A 26,218-nucleotide genomic window follows, 5' to 3' on the forward strand; every position below is an offset into this window, starting at 1 on the left:
CCCCCCCCGCAAAAAGCATCATTGGGATTTTGATAGGGATTGCATTGAATCCGTATACCACTTTGGGTAGTATTGACATTTTAACAATATTCATCCAATCTATGATCATGCAACGTGTTTCCGTTATATCTTTTTCAGTTTCTTTCAGCAGTGTTTTGTAGTTTTTATTGTGTAAGTAACTTCCACTTTGATTAAGTTAATTCCTAAATATTTTATTCTTTCTGATGTGGTTGTAAATGAAGTTTTTGTAATTTCCTTTTCAGATTTTTCATTGTTCATGTATAGAAATGCAGCTGATTTTTGTATATTGACTCTTGTTCATGATACTTTGTTGGATTCATTTATTCTGGTGTTGGGGGGTATATTTAGGATTTCCTACGTAGAAGATCATGTCATCTGTAAACAGATAATTTAACTTCTTCCTTTCCAATTTGGATGCCTTTTGTTTCTTTAACTTGCCTAATTGCTCAGGCTAGAACTTCCAGAACTTTGTTGAATAGGTAAAAATGAGCATCCTTGCCTTGTTCCTGATTGTAAAGGAAAAGCTTTCAGTTTTTACTTTGAGTGTGATCCTCACTGTTTTTCACATATGACTTTTATTGTGCTGAGGAAGTTTTCTTCTATTCCTAGTTTATTGATTGTTTTCATCAAGAAAGATGTTGAATTTTGTCAAGTGCTTTTTCTGCATCAATTGAGATGATCATATGTTGTTTTTTCTCCTTAATTCTGTTGATATGGCCTATTACATGGATTGATTTTTTAAAAAAGATTTTATTAGAGAGAGCGTGCAAGTGAGAGCACATGCACAAGAGAGAATGAGTGGGGGGAGGGGCAGAGGGAGAGGGAGAAGCAGACTCCCCGCTGAGCAGGGAGCCTGACTCTCTGGCTGGGTCCCAACATCCTAGGACCTGAGCTGAAGGCAGACGCTTGACCAGCTGAGCCACCCAAGTACCCCTACATGGATGGATTTTTATATGCTGAACTATCCTTGCATTCCAAGAACAAATCCCACATGATTATGATGTATAAGCCTTTTAATATGCTAATGAGTTGTGTTTGCTAGTATTTTGTTGAGGATTTTTGCATCCATGTTCATAAGGGATATTGGTCTGTAATTCTCCTTGGGGTGTCATTGGCCGGCTTTAGTATCAAGGTAAAGCTGCCCTTATAGGATAAGTTAGGAAGTGTTCCCTTCTCCTTAGTTTTTTGGAAAAGTTTGAGAAGGATTGGTATTGCTTCTTAAGTGTTAGGTAGAATTCACCAATGAAGCCGTCAGGTTCCAGGCTTTTCTTTGTTAGGAGAGTTTTGATTACTGATTTAAGCTTTTTAGTGGTTATAGACCTATTGAGATTCCCTATTGCTTCATGACTTGCTTTTAGAAGGTTTTGTGTTTTCAGGAATACATCCATTCTAACGAGGTTATGCAGTTTGTTGGCGTACAGTTGTTCACGGTACGTCTCTTACAATCTGTATATTTCTTTAGAATTGTTAGTGACGTCCCACTTCATTTCTGATTATAGTAATTTGAGTGTTTTTTTCTTAGTCCATGTAGCTAAAGGTTTGTCAATTTTGTGGATCTTTTCCTAGAACCAGCTTTTTTGTTGATTTTCTCTGGTGTTTTTCTGTTCTCTGTTTCATTCATCTCTTCTCAAATCTTTATTATTTCCTTCTGCTAGCTTTGGTTTTAGTTTATTCTTCTTTTTCTCTTTTCCTGAGTTATAAAGTTGGGTGTTGATATGAGATCTTTCTTTGAAAAAGAAAAAAGTGTTTATAGCTATAAATTTTCTCCTTAGTACTGCTTTGTCTGCATCCCATAAGTTTTGGTGTGTGGTATTTTTGTTTTCCTTCATCAGTAAGTATGTTCTCCTTTGATCCATTGGTTGTTTAAAAGTGTGTTGTTTAATTTCCACAGTTTTGTGAATTTTTGTGTTCTGATTTCCAACTTTGTTCGTTGTGTTCAGAGAAGATACTTTTAAATCTATGGAGACTTAATTTGTGTCCTGACCTGTGGTCTGTCCTGGAATATGTGCCATGTGTATTGTGTTGCTGTTGGGTAGAATGTTCTGTTAGATCTAGATGTTCATTGTATTGCTTAGGTTCTCTGTGCCTACTTTCCTTCTGTCTGGTTGTTCTGTTCATTATTGAGAATGGGTATTAAAGTAACTACTATTGTAGAACTATTTCTTTTTTGAATTCTGTCAGTTTTTGCTTCATATTTTGATGGTGTGTCATTACTGTGTAAGTGTTTATACTTGTTATATCTTCTTGCAGTATTGAATCTTTTATCAACTTATAATGCACTTCTTTGTTTTCATTACATTTTTTGATTTAATGCCTGTTGTGTGTGATATTAGTATAGCAACCCTTGCTCTCTTTTGGTAATTAAGTACTGGGAATATCTTGTTCCATCCTTTTACTTTCAACCTCTTTGTGTCTTTGGATCTAAAGTGAGTCTCTTGTGGACAACATATAGTTGGATCTTATGTTGTTATCCATTCTGCCAACCTCTGTCTTTTGATTGGAGAGTTTAATTCATTTGCATTTAATTACTAATAAGGAGGGACTGACTTCTCTCTTTGTGCTGTTTTCTGTATGCCTTACAAAGCTTTTGCCCCTAATTTACTGCATTATTGTTTTCCTTTGCATTTATATTTTATTTTTTATTTTTTTAAGATTTTATTTATTTATTTGACAGAGAGAGAGACAGCGAGAGAGGGAACACAAGCAGGGGGAGTGGAGAGGGAGAAGCAGGCTTCCCGCCAAGCAGGGAGCCCGATGCGGGGCTCGATCCCAGGAACCTGGGACCATGACCTGAGCCAAAGGCAGACGCTTAACAACTGAGCCACCCAGATGCCCCTGTTTTCCTTTGCATTTAGTTGATTTTTTATAGTGAAAGTTTTAAGTAACTTTCTCATTTCCTTGTGTTTATATTTTGTAACTGTTTTCATTATGGTTACCATGGGGACTATATTTAACATTCTCAAGTTATAACACTAATTTGAATGTATACCAGCTTAATGTCAACAACAATAAAACCTGTGCTCCTTTTCAGCTCATCCCCACGTCTTTTGGTTGTTGATGCCGAATCTCTCTAGTGAATTTTTCATTTTGCTTCTTGTAGTTCTCCGCTCCAGAATTTCTTTGTTTTATGCTTTCTGTTCTTTCATTTCCATTTTTTCATTCATTGTTCTCTTGATTTTTGCACATTTTTTGTTCTTTGAACATCTTTAAGACAGTTGTTTTACAAGACAAAACAGAGAGGGAGACAAACCATAAGAGACTCTTAATCTCTCAGGAGACAAACTGAGGGTTGCTGGAGGGGAGGAGGGTGGGAGGGATGGGGTGGCTGGGTGATGGACATCGGGGAGGGTATGTGCTATGGTGAGCACTGTGAATTGTGCAAGACTGATGAATCACAGACTTGTACCCCTGAAACAAATAATACATTATATGTTAATTAAAAAAAAAAAATTGGAAAAAGCCAGTTGTTTTATTTTTTTCTCTTTCCTTAATATTTTTTCTTTTTTATTATTATGTTAATCACCATGCATTACATCATTGGTTTTTGATGTAGTGTTCCATGATTCATTGTTTGCGTATAACACCTAGTGCTCCATGCAGAACGTGCCCTCTTTAATACCCATCACCGGGCTAACCCATCCCCCCACCCCCTCCCCTCTAGAACCCTCAGTTTGTTTCTCAGAGTCCATAGTCTCTCATGGTTCTTCTCCCCCTCTGTTTTCCCCGCCTTCATTCTTCCCCTCTTATCTTCTTCTTCTTCTTCTTTTTTTTTTTTTAAACATATAATGTATTATTTGTTTCAGAGGTACAGGTCTGTTATTCAACAGTCTTACACAATTCACAGCGCTCACCATAGCACATACCCTCCCCAATGTCTATCACCCAGCCACCCCAATCCCCTCCCCCCCCCGTCCACTCCAGCCACCCCCAGTTTGTTTCCTGAGATTAAGAATTCCTCATGTCAATGAGATCATATGTTACATGTCTTTCTCTGATTGACTTATTTCGCTCAGCAGTGTTGAAAAAGATAAGCAAAGCCAGTTGTTTTAAAGTCTTTGTCTAGTATATCCGCCATAGGACTTTCTTGGGGACAGTTTTTGTTGACTTATATTTTTTTCCTTTGAATGAGCCATACTTTCCTGTTTCTTTGTGTCTTGTGATTTTTTTTTTTTCAACACCTGACATTTGAATCTAATAATGTGGTAACTCGGGAAATCAGATTCTCCCCCTGCACAGGTTTTGCTGGGTTTTGTTATTGTTTATTTTTTAATTGTTGTACACTTTGTTTGTGGTGAGGATCAGCCTGAGAGGTATGAACTTAAGATCTTCTCAGGTCTTTTCTGATCCTTTTTCTGGGCATGTGTGGTCACTTTCTAATTTTGCTCGTATGTGCAGTTGTTTTTTGAGTGTCCTAGTCTTTAATATCTGGGCTCCCCAAAGGAAAACAAGTGAAAAATGAAGGGGGGGCGGGATGCTGGCCCTTTAAATCTTCTGACAGTCACTTCAGCTAGAGAGGTGGAGACTTTTAACAATGTGGGGAGGTGCTACAATGGCCGCCACCTCTTTATCTTGAGCCTCTGTGATAAGAAGTGGCAATCAGAGCATCATTCCTGATATTTTGGGGGCAAGGTCCTTTTTACCCACCCTAGCACCCACATGCTGTGTGTAAGCTGCTCTCAGAACACATGTACAGCTGCCTTGCTGCATGGCTAGGGGTAAGGTGTTGGCAGGGTAGGAGCCACTCCTGAGCTAAGAGCTGAAATTACCCAAAAGTTGCCATCCAGATCTTCCCCTGGAAGTTGCAAGCTCTTAGCCCTTAGGAACCAGAGTTCCAAAATTGTTGCATCAGACAGATTCTGTCAGTGCAGTACTCTCACGGTGAGGACACCCTTTCCTGGAGCTTCCCAATCCACCATCCTCCTAGGATCCTCCCCACTCATCATGTGTTCTTACACACATGTGTAAGATAGGTTGTATCTTAAGAGAGGTCAAGTACAATCAGTGCTCAAGGAGTTCCAGATAAGATAGATTCATCTTTGGGGACTCCTGGCTGGCTCAATTGGAAGAGCATGCAACTCTTGATCTCAGGGTCACGAGTTTGAGACCCATGTTGGGTGTAGAGTTTACTTAAAAAAAAAAAAAAAAAGATAGATTCATCTTTCATTGAGCTGTCTGTGTAGCTTTGAGTAAATTTCTTACTCTTTTCCAACTTCAGTTTCCTCTATGAAAGTTAGTGATAAAAATACTGATATCAAGATTTCTGTGAGGATGAATGAAACCATGCAAAATGCATGACTGAGTGTCCAGCATTGAGCAACCACCTTTTACTATTGGTAGCAACCCTCTCCCCACTCTCCCCCTCCACCCCCCCAACCAGGTGATTTTAAAGATTGTGGTGATTTTTACACAGATTAATGGGTGGTGATGATAAAGGTAATTGTGTTAGGTCAAGGGAATGGGAAATAAGCATATAGAGCTGAAATATGTTGGAACATCTTTTTGAAGCAAAGGATGTAGCCCAGTAGCTAATGGAGGTAGAATAAGAGAAAAATGTAGCTGCAGTTGTTTTTTAATTCAGGAGAAAGTCTAGCTGCTGCCAAGCCCCCTCTCTCCTTCCCTCCCTTCCTTTCTTTTTCAAAAGGAAAAGCAACTTCAGAAAGGTAACAGTTGAAGAGAGAGATTGTAATTATTAGAATAAGATGTCGGGGTTGGGGATAGAAGATGGAGTCAGTAACCCTGGTGGAGAGATTCAGTTCAGGTTGGAGGCTTCCTGGCCACAGGAAGCTTAAAGAATGTAAGGTTTTGGAACTATATTTTGTTAGTTTTTAAGGATGTCATTTTTTCTTTGCTTGTTCAGGATTTTGAAAAGCTTGGCAAACAAGTATTATATTATCATTTGAAGATCTAATCAGATCCTGCTGATAGGAGTATCTCTTACATTTGTTTAAAAGATCAAAAGGTTTATAATTTTCCTGGAAATACTTTTAAAACCAAGATGAGGGCTCAAAATAGGCTATATTTAACAGCCAAGTCTGGCACAACCTACCCTGTGTGAACCTTTTGTTTCCTGAGGTGTTTTTTGTTTTGGTTTGTTTTTTTTGGTTTGTTTTTTTTGGTTTGCTTCATTTTACTTCAGTTATGGAAGAATGTGGCTGGCCCACAGCATGATTTTTGTAAGGTTTAGTGCTGTAAAGGGCTTATTATTTTGTAAGGTTGAAGCTTTGAGGAGTATTGTACTTTGTCAATTGATTAAAAGTAAATAAGGTTGAATTATGTGAATGAAACTGAATATGCTAGTTTGAAGTGTTAATGTCTGAGTCCACAATAGTTTTTTTGCATATTTAAATTTATTTTTGACCCTAAGGCACAGAGAGAAAGGAAATTCTGAGTCACATAGGCTTTTTTCCTCCCCCATAAAAAAAAGATATCAGTATGGGTGAATTTTTAAAAGTATAAATCTGATTTTTAAATTATTTCAGAACTTGTGATATTTAAAGATGCTCTTTAAAGGAAAAAAAACTGAATATGTTAAAACTTTTAGTTTTCATTTGCTTTCTGTGGCTTAGGTATTAAATTTGACATTTTGTTATGCATTTGAGCCCTTTGAAATATTTTAATTTGTGAAAATTGTTATTTCATCTCTTTGGTTTCCGTAACTTAAAAATATTCCGCCACAGATGCTTTTTAAAACTTTAGAGTTGTACTGCTAAATTGAATGCTGAATCTGTCTTTGCTTTTGAGGTGTTTAGTTCCTTCTTGGCCTGTGGCCATATGACACCCTTACAGGGAGCAGTAGGTGTGGTGCGCTCGCTTTATTATTCTATCAGGACAGTTGATGGCTCTTCAGGATTTTCCATCTTCCTTGGAGTTTCACAGGCATCTCTTTCTGGTTTTGGCTTTCAACAGTCAGCCTTCAAAGATCTTTTGTTTTCTGACGGTTGAAGAAATTGGCTTGATGTTCTTACTCCCAGACAATTATTTAATTGTTTACAGATAACTTGAAAGTATCTAGTAAAGGTTTCTATGATGAATCCCTTTATTTTATTGGAAGCTTGTCATGTCGAAATTGAGAAAATTGTTTTTAAATATCATCAAAAACTCATTCTTTTCTGATTTTGTTGTACATATCGTTCTTATGTATTATAACAGGTCTCTCTCTTTTTTAAGTGCATTGTATAGCAGATTTGATGCTTGACATGGTGCTGTTATAACATGCTTGAACAAATATGCTTTATAGAAATTTTCACTTTATCAAAATAACATATTTTGATAACTGCAGATAAGGATGAACCTATCTTATACAATGAAGAGTTTAGAACTTCAAAAATATATCACATCAGCCACCCTAATTAACCCCAGGGGAGCAGTTTAGTGAAGTATATTTTGAATTCTTAATGTAATATTTATACTTACTGGCTTATTTTGATTATTATAAATGTTTCCAAATATCACCTTGTTTTATTAAAATGTTCTAGTGGATTTTCATGAGTGAGTTTTCCATGGGGTTACATTTCCACCTTTATTAAGTGAGCCAGTAGGAAAATATGATTTGGTTTCCACAGTTGGTTTGAGCCAACCCATCAGCAGCACATCTGTTCCATGAAGTTAGGTCCATCTGGAACATGATCGTGCATAATTATTTCTTTACAGAATTGTTTAGAAGAGTCACATTAAACAACCAGCGGCCAACAGTTACCAGTCACTTACTAGGTGCGGATGCTATTCTAAATACTTCACGTGTGTTCATTCGTTCATATTATAAATGTTTCACATACATGTTTACTTCTCCTTCTGTTTTCCTTCCCCTTCTTCAGGCTGGTGTCCCTCAAGAGAGTTACTTTTAAGAAATAGCCCAAGTCAGAAATAGTAGTAGCTTTTATTAAGATTATCCACTTAATTTATGGAACTCTCCATTGGTAATAGAAATAAGAGAGAGGGGTCAAGAGACTTGAAGTAGTTTCAGGAGGCAAAGAGAGCAGATTCTCCGCAAGAGTGCCGATTTACCCACAGTGAATGCCCGTCATCAGGGGATATCACAGGTAAAGGAATGGTAGGGCTGCTGCATTGAACATTACCATGGTGCCACTTGAGAAGGGCAGTGAGAACCTGAGCAGTAGAATTTAAAAAGACGTGGCATATCAAATGAGATAACACATTTTGCCCCAATGCCAGCAAGAAGACAAAAAACAATTTGTAAAGAAGGATGGAATAACTGGTTTGGGCTAGTGGGTGGAAAAGAAGTCAGATTTCCAAAGAATGAAAGAGAGAAACACATGTTTTAGACAACTGACTTCATATACGGGATGATAAGTACTGGCAGTATATTTGAATCCATATGCTACATTGTATCTCATGTCAGATGATTGACTAGTTTATTATTTGCATCTGTATGTAGCTAGGGTGTTTGACACACATTTATTCTGGGGAGTCAGATTGGTATGGAAACAGCATGAAGTTTGAAATTTGGCAGGCCTAGATTTGAATCATAGCTACGTGTCTTGAGCAAGCTACTTACTAGACTTCTCCCCCCTCCTTCCCATTTTTACTGAGATATTATTGACATATCACATTGTATAAGTTCAGAGTATATACAGCATAATGATTTGATATATGTCTATATTGTGAAATGCTTTTACCACAGTAAGTTTAGTTAACAGATTTCCCTGCACATGGTTAACATTTTTTTCTTGTGATAAGAACTTTTAAGATCTAGATCTCAGAAATTTTCAAATATAAGATACAATACTGATAATTATAATCACCATGCCGTACATTACGTCCCCAGAACTTAATTTTGCTTATAACTAGAAGTTTCTACCTTTAGATCACCTTCACCCATTTCCCACCCCCACTCCCCACTTCTGGCAACCACCAGTCTCTTCTCTGTTTCTATGAGTTTGTTTGTAGATTCCACCTATAAGTAAGGTCATACACACTTTGTATTTCTCTGTCTGACTTATTTCACGTAGCATAATAAAACCCTCAGTATTCATCCATGTTGTTGGAAATGGCAGAATTTCCTGCTTTTTGGATGAATAATGTTCCATTGTGTATGTGTGTATACGTATACACACACACCATGTGTTTTATTCATCTGTTTATCTGTTGGACAAACTTAAGTTGTTTCTATGTCTTGGCTATTGTAAATAATGGAATGACAATGGGGATGCAGACATCTGAGATCGTGATTCCCTTTCTTTTGGATATATACTCAGAAGTGGAATTGTTGGATCATATGCTTGTTGTATTTTTAACTTTTGGGGAACTTCCATACTGTTTTTTATAGTGGTTGCACCAATTTATATCCCCTCCAACAGTGGCCAGATGTTCCCTTTCTTTTCTGTACATCCTTACCAACACTTGTTATCTTTTGTCTTTTTGATGATCGCCTTCCTAACAGGTGTGAAGTGATACTTCATTGTGGTTCTGATTTACATTTCCTTGATGACTGGTGATGTTGAGCCCCTTTTCATGTACCTGTTGGACATTTGTATGTCTTCTTTGGAAATGTCTATTCAGATTCTTTGGCCATTTTAAATTGGATTATTTGTTTGTTTGCTCGTTTTCGCTATTCAGTTCCTTATATATTTTGGATATAAAGCCCTTATTGGATATTAGGATTTCTTATTATGGAATAATAATCAAATGTTTGAATCACTTATTATGTTATGAATTAGATGTGTGCTTTGAAAATATTTTCTCCCAATCTGTAGGTTGCCTTTTCATTTTGTTGATCACTTCTTTTGCTGTGAAGAAGCTTTTTAGTTTGATGTAGTCCCACTTGTTTATTTTTGATTTTGTTGCAGTGCTTTAAGGTGTCACATCTGAAAAATCATTGCTAAGACCCATGTCAAGGAAGTTTCTTCGTGTTTTCTTCTAAAACTTTTATGGGTTTTGGTCTTACATATAAATCTTTAATCCATTTCAAATTAATTCTTGCGAGTGGTATAAGACAGTGGTCTAGTTTCATTGTTTTTGCAAGAGAACATCCAGTTTTCCTGGCAACATTTATTGAATAGACTAACCTTTTCTCCATTGAATATTCTTGTCTCCTTTGTCAAATATTAGTTGAGTGTATATGCATAGGCTTATTTCTGGGCTCTTAATTCTCTTCCATTTGTCTGTTTGTCTGTTTTTATGTCAGCACCATAATGTCTTGATCACTGTAGCTTTGTAATACTGTGTGAAATCAGGAAATGTGATGCTTCCTAGCTGTGTTCTTCTTTCTCAGGACTGTTTTAGCTATTATTAAGAGTCTTTTGTAGTTCCAGACAAATTGTAAGATTATTTTCTGTATTTCTGTAAAAAATGCTGTTGAAATCTTGATAGGGATTGTATTGAGTCTATAGACATCTTTGAGCAGTATGGACATTTTAACAGTATTAGATCTTCCAATCCATGAGCATGGGCTATTTCTCCCAATTATTTGTATCTTCTTCAGTTTCTTTCATCATTGTCTTATTATTTTCAGTGTACAGGTTTTTTACCTCCTTGGGTAAATTTGTTCCTATATATTTTATCGTTTTTGGTGTTATTGTAAATGAGATTATTTTCTTTATTTCTTTTTCAGATACATTGTTAGTGTATAGAAATGCTGCTGTTTTTTTGTATGTTGATTTGGTATCCTCTAACTTTACTAACTTCATTGATTAGATCTAACAGGTTTTTGGTGGAGTTTTTAGGATTTTTTATGGATAAGACCATTCATCAACAGGGGCACCTGGGTGGCTCAATCTGTTAAGCATCTGCCTTGGGCTCAGGTCATGACCCAGAGTCCTGGGATTGAGCCCTGAGTCAGGCTCCCTGCTCATCAGGGAGCCTGCTTCTCCCTCTCCCCCACTGCTTGTGCTCACTCTCTCTCTCTGTCTCTCGCTGTCTCTCTCAAATAAATAAAATCTTAAAAAAAAAATCATGTCATCTGCAAACATAGTTTTACTTCTCTGATTAAGATGCCTTTTATTTATTTTTCTTGTCTAATTACTCTGGCTAGGACTTACATGACTGTGTTGAATAGGAATGGGAAGAGTGGATGCCTTTGTTTTTGACCTTGGAGGAAAAGCTTTGACCCTTTCACCACTCAGTATGATGTAAACTGTGGGTTTGTCGTGTATGGTCTTTATTGTCTTGTAGTACAGTATTCTATACCCAGTTTGTTGAACGTTCTTATTATGAATGGATGTTGAATTTTGTCAGATAGTTTTTCTGTATCTATTGAGATGAACATATGATTTTTATCCTCAATTCTATTAATGTGTTGTATCACATTTCTTCATTTGTGTGTATTGAACCATCCTTGTTTCTGAGGGATGAATTCCACTTGATCGTGGTGTGTGATTCTTTTAGTATGCTGTTGAATTTGGTATGCTAATATTCTGTTGAGATTTTTTCATCTGTATTCGTGAAGGATATTCACTTGTAGTTTTCTTGTCTTAAAATGTCCTTATCCGGCTCTGATATCAGGATAATAATAACCTCATAAAATGAGTTCGAGAGTGTTCCCTCCTCTTCTGCTTTTTGGAAGAGTTTGAAAAGATTGGTATTCATTCTTTTTTAAATGTTTGACAAAATTCATCAGTGAAACTATCTAGTCCTGTGCTTTTCTTTGGTGGGATATGATTCAATCTCTTTACTCATTATTAATCTATTCAGATTTTCTATTTCTTCATGACTTAATCTTTGTAGGTTGTATGTTTCTAGGAATTGGTGCATTTCTTCTAGATTGTCCATTTCTTCTAGATTTCTTCAGATTGTCTGCTATGAACAACCATATAGCATATATATATATATATATATATATATATATATATATATAATGTCTCATTGTATTTCTGTGGTATCAGGTGATTATCAGACATTTTTGAAGTAGATTCTTCATCTGTAAGATGGGGATAGTAACACTGAACTCTAGAATGGTGAATGAGATAATGTGTATAAAACATCCAGGAAAGTGTCTGATGCTCAGTCAAGACTAAACAAAAGTGAGTTACTCTCCCAGGGAGAGCCAGCAACAGTTTTTTCTTTTCCCTTCTTATGGAACAGATGGAAATTGAAAAGAGAAGACCTATAACAACTGGGAGACTAGAATTTGTGCTCATAAGAGAGAGGCCACAATCTGTGTTTTATTTAAAAAAAAAAAAAAAAGTAAATGGCTTAGGAAGAAAAGAATGGTAGTTTTTTAAGATTATGTGGTTGGATAAACAGTAAAAATCATTTCTAAATATATGTGTTACTTAAGAGTGCCTTGCAAAAATTATCAGAAATGAAGCATTGCAGGCCACATGGGTGCCTCAGTCTGTTAAGCGTCTGCCTTCAGCTCCGGTCATTATCTAGGGGTCCTGGGATCGAGCTCCATATTGGGATCCCTGCTCAGTGGGATGTCTGCTTCTCCCTCTGCCTATCCTCTTGCTCATTCTCTCTCTCATCCTCTCTTTCTCTCAAATGAATAAATAAAATCTTGTAAAAAAAAAAGAAATTAAGCATTGCATATTTGGCTGCTGTGATTCACATGTATCTCATAGTGAAATATTAACAAAATTACACATTGGTTAGGTTCAAGTATTAAAAGTTCATTTTTTTCTCATTTTGAAATTTTTAAGCATTTGTATTATGATGGTGTTTTTCTGTTCATTTTAGCAGTTGAATCAATGAAGAGTTATTTTCTTGTTTTGTTTTGTTCAGTGTTGTTGAGCCTTTTTGGTGTAGGACTGTTCTATTATGTTGTAACTATTTCTTTTATAATAACAAAATTTATTTAAATTATATTTAAAAATTATGAGAGTAGAGCCAGTGTTTTAGTTTTTCAAAGATAACTCTTTATCATGTCTACAGACTATTGGGAAATCTATTTTTTTATTTTTCAAAACTAATGTCATTCTCCTTGTTTACTTTCTCTAATATAATCCTAGGGAGTATTCAATGGACTTGTTTTAATATATTTTTTCTGACTTCAGGAGTGAAAAATGTTATCTGAAAATTTCTAAGGGTGTATTTTTTTATGAGAATGCTATGTTGCCTATTTATTCTTATATCATTAGTTAAAAGTTAAATGAATATGCTTTATTATTTCTAAATAATACAGTATACATAAGCAATACTAAATTTCTACTTTTACAATGACCAAGCAATGTCACAGGTTTAAAAAAAATGTGGATCTTAAGTTTCTTTTGATCACTTAATCATTGTAAGCATTTATAAACTTTGTTCCTCATTGATACATTCATTTGAAGATAATACTGTGTGATTCATGCATTTTTGAATAGTTGAAACTTAAAAAAATTGCAAATTGTAAATTTCTGTGCCTTGTGGAAATAAAATAAGTATGAAGTATGATAGATACTGGTTTTTTAGTATTTTTCATATAAAGTGGCACATGTTACTAAAATAACATCTTGGTGTATGTTTTAGGTCTTTTTCCATGTTAAGTGTGTACTATCTTTTTTAAAAACTTGAGCCTCATTTATTGCTATCATTTGAACAGGTGTCTCAATGCTTGTACCTACTGCAAAACTAAACATGCCAGAGGAAATTTGGCCAGTTACCCAATTGGTGAACTGGTAGAAAGAGCCAGACAGTCTTTTCAAGGTAAGAGTTTCTAGAATTATGTGCGATTTTAGCCTTCTTAATAAATTATAATAGTCTTCTAAATAACCCTTCACTTTAAATACATGCTTCTTTAGCTTTCTGAAGAGTTCATAAATATTTTAGTCTATGTGGCAGAAATGTTACCAGATCACTCAGCCAAGTTCTAGTATTCACATTACTCTTCTTTTACCACTCTTCCATTTTCTTATGATTTATTTTGAACTTTATCACCCACTTTCACTTCACAGAAAAGACAAAAATAAAAAGTAAAAATGAAATCCATGACTGTCTGATGTGTGTTAAGACCTTTGTGGACTGAGAGAAATACTTTTCAAGATTTCCGACTCTTTCTTTGGTACTTTTTGGACGTTTGGAATGTAGAGTGAATAAGTGTTTCCAGGAGTCTTGAAAAAGGTAGATTTTACTATCAGTCAATGAAGATAACCCTCTTTATCTGCAGAACTTTGGACCAGCAAAGAGTGGTACAGGTAGAGAGTCCTAATGAGAATAATTCTTTGTGTGGGTGGCCAGCTACTTCCGAATCATCACTTGCTGGAAAATGTGATTGTTTAGGTATCTCCCAGCATATAATAAGACTTATCTTTAACATGAGTCACAGTTGTGTTGACACATAACTGCTTAAACCATAAACTTCCTCTTTTGTCTTTGTTTATAGTATGTGTGTATAACATTGGTGTGTCTTTACACCCAATATGATATAATCTATTGTCTTGTGATCTTGTGGGTTAATAGTTATTGGCAATGTACTGTTCCTTTTAGCAAGTAAGTTGGAGTGCTACTTTCAGTACGTCACACCCTCGAAGTGAAAGCATGAGTTCCGAACGCATTTCTTCATTTAATCTATGTAGAGCTTTTATCAACATGAATTTGGAATGCTCTTTATAATAGAGAGAAAAGTACCCTCGATTGATTTATTAACACCTCCCAACAATTTTTTTCTATCTTTACATTCTTAGTTCAGTCCCTTCCTTCATTCACATTCAACTTATATTGAACAAGAAATAAAAGGCAACTCATTGACTCCTGCCAGTGTTCTGTTTTAGAGCCAGGTAATTATCTAATCTGAAAAACAGTCTGAGTGATTGTCTTTTGTACAACATGACTACGTTAAGGCGTGTTCAGAAAGGGCATAAATTTGCACAGAAACCTAATCTATTTGAAAAATGATGCCTTTGCTGGCATTCTAAATTGGTGTTTATTTTTCCATATATTTGTCAGAAAATGGGGATATTAAAACTCAATGAGTTATCCACCAAACACTGCAAATTGGTAGGAGTATGAATTAGTTCTTTCGAGGTACTTTTCCAACATTATGCATTTCTATCCGCAGCTAAATATAACTCTTAAATAAATTTTCTCACTTTACTCTGAAAATTTATTTTAAAGATCTAAAACTGATAAATCACCATCTAGGACGTGAATGTATTCTCTTGGCTCCCTTATATCTATCTTCACCTATAACCTATCCTAACATTTTGATGTGATTGCTTCATGACTTAGTATGGACACATTGATTGATTGATTTTTATTTAAATTCAATTAATTAATATATAGTGTATTATTAGTTCCAGAAGTAGAGGTCAGTGATTCATCAGTCTTATATAACACCCAGTGCTCATTACATCACATGCCCTCCTTAATTGGACACATTTATGTATTACATTTGACTTGAGGTAAAAACCAGAAAGGAATAATCATAGTTTTTATAAACTAATCATAGAATTTTTCTGAAGATATCCAGTGTAGTTCTCTGATTTATCTTATTTTTTGGAAACGCCCTCTGAGCAATGGAAGTACAGGGTGTGACTTCAGTCAGACTTTATTGTCATTTAGCATCATCATAGCCCCGTGGGTTGGGCCAGTTAAGGTGAATGTTACAAAGAATACATCAGAGGTTAGCAGTGATGTAGTGTTTATTCACAGAGGAAGCATTCGAAGAGATTCATTTAGTATGGCTTCCATCATCATGAGTGTGTGTTTGGGTATGCGTGTGTTGGTGTATTGCCTTTTTATTCCCAGCCATGGAATGCTGGCCACGTAACATCCTTCCGGTGTCTTATTATCTGTATATTAAAGCTGAAACTGAATGCTACTTTTTGGACTGGTGAGCTCATTTGATTGATGTATGATAGTGTTACTAAAATATTGAGGTCATAACTTCCTAGGCAAGCCAGAGTGGTTAGGAAAACTTCAAGTCGTTAGGTATTAGATGCTCTTTGCCATAGGAGGGTTTGAATTTGAAACAGTGTTCTGCTGACCAGCCACTGTGGTCTGAAGAAGGTGTGTGGCCCCCTCCAGCCCGTGGTTTTCTCATTACTGTGACATTAAGTATTGTTTGTTGTTAGAATTCGAGATAACTTACGGGAAGTAATTGGCTGTGTTCTTCTTATGAAGAAGACATGTTACTTAAACTGAAGGAATTTAAAGTGAATCAAGAAGTCTAATTTTGAGTGAGAATATTGAAACATCTGTAACAGACATTAATGACTAGAGTCAAATGACAGATTTTCTTTTGCTGCTAAAACATGTTTTAGGAAAAATGCCTCTATAGAAAGAAACTATTTAGTGTGACTGTTACCTTTCATTCTCTTAATTTGAGAAAAGCAAATTCATGCTGAGAATGGCCTTATACCCTTTTTTCCACTATAGGAAGTACCTGTTGATAGCTCACATTTTAAAGGCCTTAAGTTAATTATCTTTTTTTCTGCAAAGGACATTGGGATATTACTGATCTTACAGATTTCCTGTATGTGAGCTTTAAAATTGTGAAGAATAATTATTGAGGTAAATATAATAGAAGAAATTCTCTCTCATCTCTGTGACTTTTGCATATTTGTTCTTTAATAATTCAGGTGTTAGGAATATTCTTTGAGCTAGAACCCCTTAAATTCTGCATGACACCATTATTATTAAATGGCCCTATAATTAATAATAAACAATATGGTTCTTTGAAAGGATACTTTAAGATGAAAACCCTAACTATGCTGCCAATAAATTTTAGTATTATGAAAGCCACTCTGTCAGTGGAAGTTAAATTTCCCATCCTGAAAAGTACATTTCCTTTCTTTTTCTTAAAGTTTTTGATGACTGTGTGTCAGAAATACCAAATGACTTTTAAAAACTCTGAACCAGTTGTAGAATAGGGATAGAACCCAGATTGCCTGTCCTATGATACAATAAGAGCACAATTTCTTTCTGAATAGCTTATTTATGAAACATTTTATATTCATAAAAATTTATTTCTTAGTAGTCTAATGAATGAAGAGACTAAGGGCTGACCCAAAGACAAGGGAGCATTCAGAAGAGATTCTGAAATAATCATGAAATCATTCTGAATGTACAGTGGATTCCCAAAGCACCAAAAATATACTGACGATACATTCAGCTGCCAAAAAGTGAGAAAGAGAGCTCATTAAATTTTGAATGGATAGCATTAAAGTCAAAATTATTTATGTTTTTAAATAAAAACTTTAGTTTGCCTTTTACAAAAAATACATACATATATACACACTCACATATATATGTATGTATATATGTATTTATATTTGGTTGGTTTCCTAGCTTTTTTTTTTTTCTCCTTTTTTCCCTTTTTCTCTCAACCCAGTCCCCTTGACATTTTCACCTTCTCAACGTGTTTATCATTTTTGTGGCCAGTTCTGAATATAAGATTTATCAAGTAACTTGAGCTTCTCCTCTCATTGTTCTAACAGCCTGTGGGGAAAACTTTCCCCTCACCTCCTCACCTCTGCTGAGATTTAGGTTTTAAAAATTCCTGGGCATCGCGGTGTTTGGGGACTGGGGTTTGACATGGTTGCATTTTAGATATCTAGAAAAACATGTCAAGCTGTGACCAGGACTTTGTTGGGGCCAGAATGAATTTATAAGCTAGTGTTTTCTAGGATATTTGTATTGATTTTTCTCTAGCAGCTAATCAATCAGTTTCAGTTGTATAAGTGATGGAGCAAACCTTTTTAAGTGTGCTGGGTGAGTGGTGTGGAAACAACACCGTTCACTGCTGTCTCTGGGATCAAAATGTAGAGTTGATGGATGAGCTATTTTTATAGTGATTGTGTGCTTTTCTAGATCTCATTTGTGTGTTGCTACCTTTTCTCTCCCTCATAAATCTGAAAAACCCTCTCAGGATAAGTGGCATAAACTGGTTATGGAAAGGTAAATAAATTAAGATGAAGTATTCAAAGCAGGGAGAAAATTTCTTGGTGTTTAGTGATTTTAGTATTAATGTTGAAATTTAAAAAAATGAATTCTGTTTTGAGACTTGCAAAGATACTGTCCATCATGTGTTAGATTAATTACGAAATGCAACTGGAAAACATTACCTCCTGACCTTTTAGGGAGGAAAGGACATGAGCAGTATTTGATTTTCGGGTGTATGAACTTAGATTGTTGAGTTTTACAGTTTATATCAAGCCACATTTGACTCACCACCGTTAGCAGTGATTGCTATATATTGATTCTGATCCGAGATCAGAAAAGAGACCAATAATTGCATCCTGTTAATTTATATGGCAGTTATTTCAATATCTCGTTTACTCCTTTATCTTTTCATTTGTGCTGTGTTGACAGAGAAATTTCTTTCTTCTGTAGGATTAACAATGTTAATTTACGTGTTTATTATACACTGTCAACTTCCAAGGAGGATTTTAGGCAGCTTACATTAAAGGATTGTGCATGTAATGGACCCTGAAAATAAAAGCTGTGTAAAATGTTGTATTGTGTTTGCAAAGAGGGAAGATAATTTTACAAACTGGTGAATCCTGGTTCTATAGAAGAATAAGGAAAGTGATTTATATACTTTGATATGAGTGTGTAAAAGGAAGCATATAGGTTATAATGAGGCAGGTACAGTTTCGAGGCTGTAGACACTAAGAATTATTTTCCTTTCATAAGAGACACTGAATAATATAATAATAATATAATATAATAAAATGCTTATAGCTGGTCGTATATAGAAATTCAAGATATAGTCTCCACATGGCCTTTTCTTGTTGATTCTTTAAAAATCCCAAAATATAATTTTATTTTTATTTTTTAAAGATTTTATTTATTTGACAGAGAGAGAGAGACAGCGAGAGAGGGAACACAAGCAGGGGGAGTGGGAGAGGGAGAAGCAGGCCTCCCGCCCAGCAGGGAGCCCGATGTGGGGCTCAATTCCAGGACCCTGAGATCATGACCTGAGTTGAAGGCAGACGCTTAACCACTGAGCCATCCAGGCACCCCCCAAAATATAATATTAAATTGTAACTTTTCCAAAAAACTTTAATGGGAGAGCTAAATAAATGTGATGTGCAATAATACATGTAACTTGATAGGCGGACATGCTGCTTAAATAGGTGTCAGATACTCAATTTAAATAAGTTAAGATTAATCACTTTGATTTCAGAGAATGCTAGTTAAGTCTGTCCTTGGCAAAGCGGAGTATAATTTACCTGGCCTTTGCCTATTCAGATCTCTGAGTTTCTAAGACAGTGGTGTTCAAGTCTTTTTTTTTTTTTTTTAAGCAATAAAGAAAATCCTTTCTTCAAGTGAAATTTGAAAAGTAAAAGCTGAGCCACCACGGTTTCAGTAGGGGTGAGACCCTGTTCAATGAGCCCCTTCACTCAGAGGCCTGGCCTCAGAACCTTTAGAATCCAGCCTGAACTGGCCGGCTTACATTAGTAATTCTCTGGCGCACAGGTTTTCCCCGCTCTGCGCAAGGAGAGCATGCCCACAAGATACTTCGTAAGCTGAGGCGGCATGAAGCAAAGAAGCAATTACCATTAATTTATATGGAAAAAATCTTGAGTATTTCCCAGACCCCAGAAATAACCCCTCTTAGGCTTTACTGATATCTTAGGACAGACACATCTTGCCGATGGATCCACAAAATCAGCGGGGCTGACCACGGATGCTCACAGACAGTTCAGTGCCGGCGGCGAGGCTGAGTGTGCTTTCCTGGGGAGGAGCTCTGAGGGGCCACTCGCTGCTCAGGGTGCGTCATGCTCCCTCCTTTCGTGGCTAGCTGCAAGACAAATGCTAAATGCTGTTTTCACTTCTTGCCTTTTTTTTTTTTTTTCTGGTAAAAACGAAAATCCTCTTTGGATTTCTCGCAGTTAGCAGAAAACAGGTAGTAACGTAGGTCTTTCATAAAAGCAAAGTGGCCTCACGTGAACCTTCGGACAATGGGAGTTTCCTGTATTCCTTAACACACCAGTCCAGGTGCGGCAGATGTTTTCTTGAAAGGGCCGGGTAGTGAGTTTTTTAGGCTTGGTGAACCCTAAGGCCTCTGTCGCAGCTGTTCATTTCTGCCCCCGAAGCATGAAAGCAGCCACAGACAATACAGAAACGAATGGGTATGGCCATGTTCCATTAAAGCATATTTATAACAGGAAATTATGGATGAAAGTGTTCATTGGTCACCTTTGGGAAAAGCTGACTTGAACAAATTAAAGAAGACTTTGTGGCAGAACTTCCCGTTGTTTCTAATATGCTAATATAGGTCATCAGTCCGTAAGAGAAGGAGGATGTGGTCTTTAGGGCCTAATGTTGATCTCGAAGAGATCGGTGCTCTCAGTCTGGCTGTTCATTTTAGTCACTTGGCAGTTATAACACCAAAGCCAGACTGATGTCTGTGTCCTGTTCCTGAGTCGCACCACACTTTCTGTGGACGGGGAGCCCTGCGCTTTCTAGAATACAGGTGAGTCTAGTGTACTGCTGGAGCTGAGAATGAGTTGAGAACCACTAGCTGAGAGAACTTCTGGTGGAAGCTGTAAAATGAGCTGACCCTCTCCCCCTCTACCGAGAGGGATCTCGGAGAGGAAACCCTGGTGATGAGTAAGGAAGAGCTGACTTAGAGATGTGGGAGGGGCACCAGATGTGTTATCAGTTTCCCGACACCCCCCCCCCCCAAGAGTCAGCGGAGGGTTTCAGAATGCAAAGGTGCTTATTTAAGGTAAAAGGGGCAATGATTTTTGTTGTCCCTAAGGTATCACAAAAGGGTCAACGACACTTACTGAGTATTTACTGTGCTGTCTGGGAACTAAAAAGATGAAAAACAAAACAACGAATACATGGGTCTTGTCATTGAGGAGCTCCTCCTAGTTTAGAAGGACAGGATAGCAAGTTGGGCTAATGAGAACTCAAGTCCCCAGAACCAGGAAGCAGATAACAAAAATCACTGAGCCTATTAACATGTGTAAGCACCTGGATTTCCAAAATGTCCATTATGTACCTGGGGCGGTGTCCACAAATCGACCACACCTGGGTTACCTCTCCACCTTCCCTAACGCTGGGCCCCTGTTACCAACCAGGGCTTCTCCTCACAGTCCTCTCCACAGAGTTCTTGTCCGCCACCGCCATTGGAGCATGCTTAGTATCCTAAGTAGAATCTACTTGTCGTTCCGAATCTTGGGGTTTCTGTGATGCTAGCAGTCTGTGAGAGACACTGGGCAGTGACTCCTTCACTGAAGTAACTATTGCAACTATATAGTTATTTTTCCATTCATTCGACAAGTATTTATTGAGCATTTGTCAGAAACAGTTCATGTTTCTGCTAATAGGTACGTGCTTTAGAAAAGGGGGGATAACGATACATTATTATAATCAGCCTTTGATAACTTCTGCCGGTAAGATAGGGAGGCCACTGGGTAAGGTTTGCTGGCCCTTGAGCAGACAGCTGACCTTCCATGTGGGAAACAAGGATGCAGTCCTGAGGCTGTTCAGCAGAATGGAATCTGTTCCTAGTTCTCAGAATTTTCCTAGTTCAGAGAACATAAAATCCAAAGTACAGAAACTTTGGAGCTTCCAGGAATACCTTTTTGTATCCATCCATAGGAAATCTAGAGTGTCATCTGTCCCCCACTGTTATTGAAGTTGTATTTTTTGGCTCCATTGTGTTCTGCAAAACAGCTTGCCAATACACAAGTATAGAATTATATTTAAAATAACGAGACCCTGGGAAAACAGGGGAGGACAGAAAAGTCAAGAGTTGATGGGGAATTGCACACTGAAAGTAGGCCATCGTCACAGACGCAGTGTAGACTGAACTTCTGGAAAACTTGTTGTCTATAAGGAAAAAAACCCAGCTTGGCATTCGATTTGAAAGATTTTCACGTGTGAGTTCGAATAGAGAGTACTGAGAGATGTAGTGCTTCTCAACGGCATTCCTCTAACGCTGAAATTTACATTCTGCTTTCTTAAAGTTGCATATTTTGGCATTCCTTGTTAAAACTTGTAGCTGAGCCCTGAAAAGCGTGACACTCTGAAAGGCTTTCTGGGGAGTCTAAAACAATACATCCTAACTAGCTGTGACTTTGTAGCGACCTGGTCCCACTTGGAAGCCCTCGGGCACCACCAAGGAATCCCACAGTAGAGACTGAGAAAGGAGGGGTTTGTACACCCTGGGTTATCCTGTAAGATGATGCATCCCACTGCGGGAAGAAGATAGTAACATTTGTGTTTATGTATTTTCTCATTCTTGAAATTTTTCTTTTGCATATATTTTATACTGTACATAATACATTAGTACAAAAATGGATGAGTATAATTAATATGCATCTATGGGGATGCATTCTTAAATTTGGCTGATTTAGAGGAACACATGGCCCAATTCCCACTATCAGTGCAGCGCTTTCAGCCAGGCATTTGGTCTGAGTAGGGCAGCGGAGTTCTTTGCTCTCTTTTATGGTCTGAAGGTGCCCGTATTCTGTTTAGTAGGTGCTCAATAAATGTTGAATGAGTTGCTAATCCTGAGTTGATGGGGCCTGATGAAATTCCGTATGTGATTTGGAACCTGTAATGAAAATATAGCCTGGAAAAGCTAAATTTTAAAGTGGGCAAGAGATACTGCTTAGTTTCAGCTGTTCAGGCACAAGTGCGCACTGTGTCTTGTACACTGGCTTGATTTTATGACACCAGATATTTCGTGGTGGTGGCTTTCCAAGATTTGCAACAGGAATAATTTACTTTTGGAAACCATTTCCTCATAGTTAACGGGTATCTATCATTTTCACTAAGTGGGTACATCGCACTTAGGTCCACATGTATAGTTACAAATAAATACATATTTGCTTTGATTTTTTTTTTTTTTTTCTTTTACTAAACAGAATTCTGCAAAAGATTTTTTGGTGACGGGGGACAGAAGTTAACCAAAGGTTTGCTTTCAGCGTCTGAAACTGAGGCTGATCTGTCTCCGGGATCATTTTGGTGAACTTTAAAGGCTGCAAGTTAGGTTTGGAAAGTTGTTTAATGGAATTTTAATAGCCCTGGAAAGATGTGAAAGTGATACTGCTACCTGGTGGTTTGTAAACCTGACCTTTGTGAGATGTTTTCTGGGCAAAAGTACTACTTTGTGGTACCAGCAGCTTTTATTGATTCTGTGGAGTCTGCAGTTTTCTGCCGCTGGCTGTCAATTCATTCCAGCTGAAAAATTATTAAATCTCTTCTCCTGCTTGTGTGGCTATTAAATTGCAGTAAACATACTTGCACAATGTCAGGTGTGGCGAGCATAATTTTCTGCATGAAAAAAAATATTTGTTAGTGGGACCTTGGCTGTTCTGCAGAGGTTATAAATTTCTGTACTTCTTTTTATTTGTTGCTCTCTGTTAATATATTTTTTTTATTTCTCTTGGTGAGTTCCAACACATTTCTTGTTATTTGTAATGTAAGAAAGAAAAAGTTTGATTTAGACTGCTGCCTTTAAAGAATAAGTGCCCCCTTTAGTTCATCATTTCTGGTGTCAGCAAAAGAAGGATTAGAACCTGGGGTAGGAGGGTTGAACCTGTAAAAATGTAATTGGGGAAGAATGAGCAAGATCTGATGAAAGAATGAATTGAACGAATCAGGGAAAGAACGAATGATTAGATGACCATACACTCCGCATAGATCTTTTTGATTTGTTCTGTTTTAGTTAAGGAATGTGAAGGATGGTGCAGTAATAATCATCTATAAAAGTGGATCTTAAGCTTTACTGTCTCTGTGAATAACCCCTGGACCTTTGGGTTATGTATTTAAAATTGCACTTCCTCTCTCCCTGCCCCTCCCCTCTCTTGCACTCTCTCTTTCTCTGTAAAATAAACAAAGCTTTTTTTTAAAAAAAAAAAAGGGTAGTGGTGCCTGGGTGGCTCTGTCAGTGTTGAGCAGTGTTGAGCATTGTACTCTTGATTTTGGCTCAGATAATGATCTCAGGGTTCTCAGATTGAGCCCTGCGTTCGGGTCCGCGCTCAGCAAGGAGTCTGCGTGCTATTCTCCCTCTGCCCCTCCCCTGTCTTTCACTCTCTCTCTCTCTCTCTCTCATAAATAAATAAATCGGGAAAAAAAAAAAAAGGCAGACATGCGGCCAGATTCCTAATTCAGTAGGTCTGCCTTAGGCCCAGGGATTTGCATTTTCAAATGAATCACTCCAGACGACTTAGATGCACGTGGTAAGGACCACTTCTAGAAACTTTTGTCTAGAAAAACTTTCCTCATTAAATAAATACACTGAGTCATGTAATCAAAATATTCAGTGGAAGTGGAGAAGAAACACACCATTGATGTGAGGCGATAAACTAAAACTCTGCACCTGTTTTTCCCACGTAATAGCTGCAGTGTGGGCACGGGTTCCATTCGTCCCTTACCTGGCCTCTCATTGGATTTGTGTGCGGAGTTTCAAATACAGGTTCCGAGGCTCCACCTCCAAAGAGTCTGGTTCTGAGCTAGACTAAGCTGGGCAATGTTTATTTTAAAAGCTGTACAGGTTTGAGAATCACCAGCCTAGATTTTTTTGTTCTTTTTTTTTTGTAGTTTGGTTCTTTTTGATGTATAAATTTGTATTGATTTTTCTCTTTAAATACCACTTTTGGGCTCAGTTTGAGTTGAGCCTTTCAAGCAGAATATCACACTGTCATAATTAGAAGCACAAAGGAGCATTTCTCTCTCAAATGTATTTTATAAAACAAATATATGTATATTGTGGAAATAATTCCCTACTGTGTACTAACATGATTGAAGTAATTAATTAGCTAATTTGTTTTTATAGGTATAGAAAGAATATGTCCATTTGTGTAGTTTGTAAAATATATTTCCTCGAGATAAGGTGTGCCTTTGTTTTTCTTTATTTGAGAAGAATAAATTTAAGAAATGCTAAATCTATATTGGTAGCTGAAATCCACAGTTCTCTAGTTCGGAAAGCACTTAATTTTGATATATTTGCATGATGGAGTATCACACAATTTTGAGTATTAGTGTTTACAAAGTTTATAATAACCTGGAAAGTGTTGTTTCATAACTGGGTTAAAAAACATGCTGTAAAATCATATGTACTATACAATCACAACTATTTTTAATAAGTAAGCAAAAATAATTAAGTACAAAGAAAGGAGAAATTAAGCCAATAGGTTACTTTTGTTGGAGGGACAAAAAGCATATTAATATTTTTTGCTTATAATATTTTCTAAATTTTCTAAAAGTACATATCCTTTTAGATGGCATAAACACAATCATCTGCATATTTTAGATTATCAGAGTTTTTCAGTTTAGAAAATTAAATCACACATTTGAAATAGAGCCACTTTTTATTTCTTGACTGAGATATGGGAAACAGAAATGGGACCATTTGGAACACTTGATAAACTGAAACTTATTTGTACCTAACTTTGGAATTGGTGGATTCGGATTGAGCATAGAGTAGCCTGATATTCTGAGAATTTACTCTTTACAAATGATAATAAAGAATGAAGACTTCTTCAGGAGAAATCTGGAAGCCCCCTGGCTTCACCGATTCTGCTTCCTGTCCAGCTCTGTGGTTGAAATGGCAGTTCTGTGAATAAATCAAAGAAGAGCCGGCTAGTGGGAAACCTTTGCAGTTGCTTTTGCCCTTCATTTTCAGATGAGGAACATGGAGCCCGAGGTCAGGAGACTTCCCTAAGCTCCCGCTCACTCCCGCAGTTCCCTCACCACTGGCCTCAGCTGCTTCCGCTCCGTGGAATAGCATTAAGAACGTCTTCTTTGAAAGACAGTTCAGAGGGTAAGGGGGTAGAAAAGACATGGGGGTAGGAGAAGCTTAGGGAAAGAAAAGTTGTGGGCCGGAAGACTAAGTGGTAGCTTCTTAGAAGAGCAGAGACTTGCTGGAGTCCATGCAAGGTGGTTTGCATTTGGAGGAAAATACAGTTGAACTCGGCAGCAGAGCCCAGGAGGCGCCATGTGATCGGGCTGTGCGTTCTCCATTCTCTACTCCTCGTTGCCCCACTGTCTTTCCAACCCGTTATCATCCAACCCTTCTTCCTTAGTTCTTTGAACATAGCACTGGCTTTTCCCCTTTCTTTGAAAGGGTTTACCTGTGGTCTTTGCACGGCCATCTCTTTGATGATAAAGTATCAGCTTCAAGGTCCCCTCTTCACAGGGCCCTTCTTTGACCACCCTATTTAAGGGAATCCTTTCCTTCTCATTCTCCGTCGTATCACACGTTTCCTCCAAAGCACTTATGATTTGTACTTCATACCCATTTGTTTGTTCATTTCTTGATTTAAAAAAAGTTCTGAGAAAGTAGTCAGACTGCCTGTTTCATTCATCCCTGGATTTTTAGAGCTTGGTATAGCGCAGGGCATGCAGTAGGTCCATA

At 37.1% G+C, this 26,218-nt stretch overlaps 1 protein-coding gene across 4 annotated transcripts in view; it reads left to right on the forward strand.

Annotated features, from left to right (window-relative positions):
- Positions 1–26,218, forward strand: part of CDKAL1 (CDK5 regulatory subunit associated protein 1 like 1) — a 708,317-nt gene that overhangs the window by 283,260 nt on the left and 398,839 nt on the right. For all 4 annotated transcript variants that reach the window (XM_032424786.1, XM_032424785.1, XM_032424783.1 and 1 more), the window contains one exon: positions 13,499–13,602. In XM_032424786.1, the coding sequence (XP_032280677.1) occupies positions 13,499–13,602 (104 nt within the window). The remainder of the gene's footprint in view (positions 1–13,498; positions 13,603–26,218) is intronic.

This window comes from Phoca vitulina, unplaced genomic scaffold (genome assembly GCF_004348235.1).
Source record: "Phoca vitulina isolate PV1807 unplaced genomic scaffold, GSC_HSeal_1.0 scaffold31, whole genome shotgun sequence".
NCBI classification, from domain to species: Eukaryota; Metazoa; Chordata; class Mammalia; order Carnivora; family Phocidae; genus Phoca; species Phoca vitulina.